Genomic DNA, 7,864 nt, shown 5'->3' with positions numbered 1-7,864 from the left:
GCGCTCACACTGCATCTGTACCGTGCCCGGGTCCAAGTGAACCGGGCTCGGGCCCACCTCTCCAAGCGGGCCCGGGCACGGTTCGGAGCGATCACAGTAGCCAAACGAACTGTGCTTTGGGAGGTAACCGTGCCCGGGCACGGTTCGGATTGCCTAGTGTGAGTACATCCTAAGTTGGGGGGGGCAATGGGGCCCAGTGCCCCTCCCACAGAATGCATGGCCCCCCTTTGCCCCCTCTAATGCAACAAAAAATAAATGCTCTAAATGACAATACCTTTATGTGGAAGAAAGTTGTGTAGTTTATAGAATAAAACAACTATGTTAATTTTACATATACCTATAAATTGCAAAATCAGAGAAATGTTTTTGCTTGTGAAATTTTGGGTGAAAATCTGATAATGGTCATTTATGTAGCGATTAGGGCTGCACGATATTAGAAAAATGTTACATTGATTATATATATCACCAGCTCCGCCTCCACCTGTGCCCTGTCTCGCGTTCGGACCAATCAAGAGCTGAGTCAGCGCAGAGCTCTCAAAATCAGAGGAAAACAGCAAAACAACAGTAATCAGCCCTTTAATCAGGCATTTAAATGGCATTTTAAAGGGAAATAAGAGCATTTTTTGGGATTAAAAGCATGAATTCGTCTGTAACTGGAAATATCTGCACTGCAAAACTGTGCTGGACTGAGGTGCACAGCTTTCCACGCGTGCTCCCCCTCCCCCATATGCTTCTCAGGCAGCAACAGCCTGTCACTTACACAGACACAGAGACAGCACTGTGTAGCTACTTCTTGTGTCAAAAATCAAAACATTGCAACATGATTTGTTCGATTTAATTGCCTTAAATCGTGACTATTGCGCATGCACACATTGCGATGGCGATGCTTAAACGATATATCGTTCAGCTCTAGTAGAGATATGGGAAAAACAGGGTTCTAAGGGGTTCACAAACATTCAAGCACCACTGTAAAATACACAAACCACTCTATACTCTGAGTCGATGAGCTTTCTCATGGTTTTTAGGGCTTTTATAGGCTTAACCCATCGCTCCACTGCACTGAGTTAAAGCCCAGTAAGATCCTGCAGTAGAGTGGTAGGCTTCTCCGCACCGAAGCTATAGGAGAGTTGGTGATGCGCATGTTAATGGGAAACAAGCGTTTGATTGGATGGAGACAGAGTGAAACCTATCCTTTAATGTCATGAAATATGTATGAAATGCATGTTAAACAGCACCTGTAGCCACGAAACAGGCATCACACTGTTCACATCTCTGTGGATTGAGCTCCCTTATCGTAGCTCACACATGGATTCATGACACGAAATTTATGGTGTGAACAGGTACAAATAGATATTTCTACACATTTGCCCTGGAATCTTTTTGTGTATCACGAAATTATTTTTTTTTCATGGTAATTGTGTGAAAAATGACTATTAGTAGTGTGTAGTAGTCCCAGATTCCAGATTTCACTTCTATGATATTTGTATCTCTTTCTTGTTAGATATATAGCGTAATAGCTTAATAGAGCACAGTTTAAAGCAGAAATAGTGCTTAAAATGAGAGCTAGCCAAGCAACAGTACAGCTTTCAAACATGGTGGAGGTAATGTAGTTTCACACACTATAAACAAAGCAAACGTTAGCAGCTGGTGATTTAGACACATACAGATCAGACACACAAATAAACATAAATTCATTTGAGTTGAGTTGAACATAGTACACAGCATAGTACACAGAGTTGGCTGACACAGCAGCCAATAGCTGTGTTCCAATAACAAGGCTGTAGTTAAGGTAGGTTGCATTTCTCAAGCACTACATCATAGAAGGCTGTTTCAAAGTGAATGACCTTTATTTATAGCCCATAAATAAATGCATCTGATGTAGATGTTGATTTGAAAGACACAGCTGATGTATCCTTCCTGGTGTTTAGTTAAACACAACATTTTTCACTGCTCACTTACTATATGAAAGGAAACGAGAGAAAAATAGCATGAGGAAAATTGAGAAAAATGGCAGGGGGTACAGACTCCAGTGCAGAGTTTGTTCCAGTTCCATACAGTACCAGTCAAAAGTATGAATATATCATAAATGCAGTGATTTTCAATATTTTAGAATTGTCTGCATTGTAGATTAATATTACAATCATCCAAACTGTAAGGTAGAATTGGTATACAGTGAAAAGTCCTATTTAAATAATGTTCTAATCCATATTATGGCAAGAACTTTTTCAGGAACTGTAAAAGTATCCTCAAGTGCCATTGAAAAAGACCATCAAACGATGATGAAACTGGCTCTCATCAGGACCGCCCCAGGAAAGGAAGACCAAGAGTTACCTCAGATATATGCACAGGAAAATGTAGAAACCGCAAGTTAACAGCATTAATTTACATGAGAAAAATGTATGTCCCCCAAACATGTACTTGACTAATACTGTATGTGTGATCAATTGGCTAATGAGAAGGACCCTCCATTGGACAGATCTACCAAGGATTGCATTCACTGGGATGCAGATTATTTTGGTTTGTTCAGGTTAGGAAGCTAATCTGCTTTTACAGTACCAGTACAGAACTGTATTGCGTTAACTGTAACTGTAACAGCCCCCTCCCCCACCCGTCTGTTGGGGTTAACCCTGCCTATGGGGGGAAGTTGTAATGTTTGTACCTTTAATTTAGCTAACAGAACAGAATTTCAGCCTGATGATGCAACTTTAAGATAATCATTACAGTCTAATGGGGCTGCCGATGGATGGAAGTTGGAGCTAATTGTTTTGCTAATGGTGGCATGATAATTGTCTCATATTAGCTTTTGTTGATGAGCCTGCTGCTCGTTTCCGGAGAAATGCGCCTTCATGCATTCCATCATACTCTCATCATGGACAGATTTGGTGCAGATTTGGTCAGAAAAGTGCAAAAATCCCAACTGCTTGACTACTGTTGGCAATTTTTCACGTTTTTGAGATTTCTGGGGGTCCCTAGGATGAATTAAGTGTTCTAATTCTCTTAGGACCCCCTGTTTTTTTACAGCTTGATTAGGGATCGTACACTAGTATTATGTCCCATGATTTTTGCCATGCCCCACTGAAGTTAAATAACTCTGCATTAAATGTGGATGTGATTTCTGCCAGAGTCGTTTGTATGGTCCCATGGACAATTCTAGCCAGACGTCGCTGGTCACAATATTTTATCAACCGCTGTGGGCGGTAATGCCCTTATGCTAGTGCTGAGCGGTAGGGCCAAAAATGCATATTACAATATTTTTATTAATATTATTATTATTTGTTGCATGACTGGGATTTAATATAGGTTTGTGAGTTACTGTACTGTTAGGAGTACATATAATATCAAACATTAAGGCTAAAAATTAAAGCAAAATTAAATAATATATGAAAAAATCTGACTTCATTGTAGAAAAACAGCTGAAAAATGTAAACAATAGACCTTAAAAAGAGATACGCCAACAACTTTAACACAATTTTATAAAATAAAATGGACATAAAATACTCAATGTTCAAGTATTTAAAAATATATTTCTCAAAAACTCTATTGCACAAGTCTTATATAAGACACAAGTTTAATATAAATTTACTATCTGTTATTCCTGAATACATTAGAGGCATTACATTTTAAATCAGCCACAGTTCCCTTCTTTCTCCAGTTAAAAAATACATTCAAATCATTTTTAAGGCTACAGTATTAATTTATTTAAAAGGGCTGTAGTTACTGCTTTATTTTACTGGAATTAAAAACACTCCTACAGTAGAAACAGCAGCAGGAGGTGTTCTGAGACAGAACAGAGCTAGACGAGCGTTTTGACTCCACACGGCTGCGGGTGCTTCTCTGACAGTGCTGTTCAGCACGGAGCTCCGCAGCGCCCTCTAGCAGTATGGTGGTATGAGAGAAATGCATATCGGTTCTGGTTCCCCGAGCGGTATACCGAATGAACCAGTTTACCGCCCAGCACTACCACTACCAATGCCTTTTGTTTTATATTCCTGATAAACATGTGACACTACAATAATTCACACTGCCTTTCTGTGAGCACACCAGCTACTCACATGATAACACCTCATAACTTACATACAGATGTAAGTGTTCTCAGGCTGTCCATTGCAGTAACACTTCATGATCAATTTACATACTGCTGTCCTATGTGATGTCAATGTAACGGTACTATATACCGTGACTGTATACTTCATTTCAAAGGTTTTCTTTCGTACATTACATTTAAGACATACATTAACCTTTGAGACCCTGCGTCCTCATATGAGGACATCACATTTCTGCTTCTCTGCACCATTATACTTAATAATTTTGCTTAATTAATGGACACACTGCTGTATCATGTAGTGGTCACACGGCAACATTTAACACTCAATTGATTGAAATCAAGAGGGTGGGAATCCCAGTCATTTTGTGTTTGAAACTGTTCTTTTTGTGTTTATTTGCTCACTGTCAAAAGATAAAAGCTTGTTTTTGGACTAATTGGGTCAAAGATAGTTCTTAAATTTTAAAATAAACAACAATTTCTAATTGAAGACATTGTTTTTGCTCGTTAGAGCCTAAAGTCAGGGTCTCAGAAGGTTAAGATTTCAAATCTGTCACCTTTATAATGGGCATTGTTTTGTGTGTGTGTGTGTGTGTGTAGGGGGCGCTGGTCACAGCCTGTGCAGATGATACTCTGCACCTCTGGAATCTTCGGCAGAGACGTCCAGCAATACTGCACTCACTCAAATTCAACAGAGAGAGGTAAGACAAACAAATGCAAAAGCAAACACACAAACACACACACACACACACACATCATGGGCTCTATCGTTGTGATGCTCTTTGCTATCTTACGCCCTGTCAACAGTCTATTTATACACCTTGCTCTGTTAAAATAGCTTCAGAGTTTAGGAATAAATCTACACTGATGGGTGTGGTGGTCTGGATGTGAGGTGTGTTTAGATACATTTCTGTGCTCAGTGCTGGGCTAGAACCAATTAAAGAAACCTGAGGTTCCTACTGGTAGAATGGAGCATTTTTCCACAGTAGTTTCATTTCTAACCAATCATAATCCAAGAATAAAGACACAGTGTTCCATCTCCCCAGATGGATACAATGGAATAGTTGTTATATCTTTGTTGTTACACAAGAACAACTAAACTGGGTGATTATTTTACATTACATTGCATTACATTACAGTGCATTACATTACATTACAAAGGAGGTCAAAGGGAATAATGGGATGGAGAAGTGAAGGAGGGGAAGAAGGAAATGAGGTTAGAAGTAATTAGTGTGTTAGAGGTGTTAGGAGAGTAAGTGCACTTTGAAGAGCTCTGTCTTCAGGTGTTTATTAAAGATAGTGAGAGATTCTCCTGATCTGGTAGTAGAAGGTAGTTAGTTAGAGGTGTTAGGAGAGTAAGTGCACTTTGAAGAGCTCTGTCTTCGGGAGTTTCTTAAAGATAGTGAGAGATTCTCCTGATCTGGTAGTGGAAGGTAGTTTGTTCCACCATTGGGGAACTCTGTATGAGAACAGTCTGGATTGCTTTGTGTGAATGTTTCATTCCATTCTACCTTAAATGTGCTGCCGTTTTTTTGCATGTTGAAATATACACAGTGTAACTGCTGCACTATTTAAGGTGGAACAAAGAGTTTTTTTTTTGTTTTGTACACTGAAATAAGTACACAAATGAACACTGTTTTGCATTTAAAAAAATAGGTTGCACAAGTTCTCCAAACTTTAGCCTTTCCATCACGTTGGTACAGGTTAATCCTAGTCTGATTAGTCCATAATCAGCCCATATTCTTGTCTCTGCACTTCTTGGTAAATTCCAGCCTGGTCTTCCTAATCTCCTTGTTATTAATGGTTTTCATGAACCTTTACTTCTGCCCTCCTGAGAATGTTGCTGATGTCACCAACAGCTGTTTTAGGGTTTTTCTCTACAGCACTCACAATGATTCTGTCATCAACTGCTATGCTTTTCCTTGGTCTAACTGTTTGACATCTGTTATTATTTAGTACACCAGTGACGACTTTATTCTTTAGAACATTCCAAACTGTTGTTCTGGCTGTGGACAATATTTGTGCAATGGTTCTGATTGATTGATTTTCCATCTTCTCTCAGCTTCTCATTTGCTTGTGTTTCACCCATAGACTCACAGCTCTCTGGTTTTCATGGTGGTTACTCCTCTAACTATAAAATCTGCACAGATAAAACCCAAATCTGAATCTGTCAGCACTGTTTATTGTGTGAATAATCAACGTATCAGGACACATCTGGGCAAGAAAGCACATGTTTCAATGCTTTTGCTCGCAAGAAAAATGGGTGGGTTCAGACAGAAGGTGCCATTTTCTGAATTCTGTATCAGATCCAGATGTAAATACTGGGGTATAAAAGCTGAAATGTTGGCCTTTTGACTTTTGATAGAAATATTTTAATGTCAAACTCAATCTTTTTCAGTCTACAGTTGAAAAAAAGGTATTGGCTTCACTGTTCCAACACTTTTAAAGGGCACTGTATTGCATTAATATATAATAAATGACATACATATATATTAAAGTTACAGTATGTGCATTAGTCATATATAGTCATATGTAGTATAGATAGATATGTTGGTGGGTTAACCATATTTTCTGCTGGTTACAACAAATATTTCCTAAAAATGTACCAAAGCAAACACACACACACACACACACACTCACACACACATAACACACACACACACACACACTATTACATAAAAGTCTGTATGAATTCGCCACCTCCAGTAATATGGCACGTTAAACAGGATTACTGATAAACACAGAAATAAACACACGTAAACACAATTGCCGACGCCCACACGCAGTTTACAGATTGGAGGATATGCGTGTTTCCTGCCTGCTCTTACAGAACGGAGTGAAAACACACGTCATTCCGTACAAACACCTCGCTGTGCGTGAAGAGTGAGTCAGGGCCGACTCTGATGAAGCCCCGACTCTTTCTCGTTATGAAATGAAGTTCAGTGCTGCTTTTGTTGTGGCTGCCGGCCGGTTCTCGGGAGCACGGCACTGTGGGTAATGCGGTCGGCGCTGTGACTGTAAGGCTGACTCATCTCGGACAAACCGAACGGCCTTGAGAGAGAAGTCACGACCAGCCATTCAGTCCGGCGTTCCAATTCCTCCATCACACCGACATACAGAGGAGGAAGACCTCCAATCAGCCCGGCTTTATACCTGCAGACCAGTTTCCGGAGAAGAATTCGGAGGAGTTATTGCATAAAGTAATAACATGTCCTGTTTGTTTTATATACACTGAAAAAAACGATGCGTAAAATTTACTTTAAAAAAGTTTCGCAACCTTCGGCATTTGCTTTTTTTAGGTAAATTTAATTGCAGATCAATTTAAGTAACTTCCACTCGGTTTTAAGACTTAAAGTGTTACATAGAGTAAATAAGTGAACTGAACTTCAGTCAATCCTTTCTTTTAGTAACCTTTACTTAATTTCTGCATTAAGAAAAAAAACTTAATTTCTGCATTAAAACACACATATCAAACTGTCTCAACACATGGATGGCATGTAATACATTCGCTTTTTTAGTATACCGGGTTAGCACCCGAACATCCCTTTCAGACAGCTTCCTCTTGCGTCCACAGTTAATCCTGTTGGATGTGGTTGGTCCTTCTTGGTGGTATGCTGACATTACCCTGCATACTGTGGCTCTGAACACATTACAAAGACTTGCTGTCTTGGTCACAGATGCGCCAGTAAGACGTGCACCAACAATTTGTCCTCTTTTGAACTCTGGTATGTCACTCATAATGTTGTGTGCATTGCAATATTTTGAGCAGAACTGTGCTCTTACGCTGCTAATTGAACCTTCACACTCTGCTCTTACTGCTGC

The 7,864-nt window shown here is 39.6% G+C and overlaps 1 protein-coding gene across 10 annotated transcripts in view; it reads left to right on the top strand.

Annotated features, from left to right (window-relative positions):
- The window catches only part of stxbp5l (syntaxin binding protein 5L), a 221,828-nt gene that overhangs the window by 102,027 nt on the left and 111,937 nt on the right, over positions 1-7,864 (top strand). For all 10 annotated transcript variants that reach the window (XM_022680504.2, XM_022680501.2, XM_022680499.2 and 7 more), the window contains exon 4: positions 4,643-4,743. In XM_022680504.2, coding sequence (XP_022536225.2) covers positions 4,643-4,743 — 101 coding nt within the window. The remainder of the gene's footprint in view (positions 1-4,642; positions 4,744-7,864) is intronic.

The sequence above is a fragment of the Astyanax mexicanus genome, chromosome 11 (genome assembly GCF_023375975.1).
Source record: "Astyanax mexicanus isolate ESR-SI-001 chromosome 11, AstMex3_surface, whole genome shotgun sequence".
Taxonomy (NCBI): Eukaryota; Metazoa; Chordata; class Actinopteri; order Characiformes; family Acestrorhamphidae; genus Astyanax; species Astyanax mexicanus.
The sequence above is the reverse complement of the archived record's forward strand: the minus strand, read 5'-3'. Positions and strand labels throughout refer to the sequence as shown.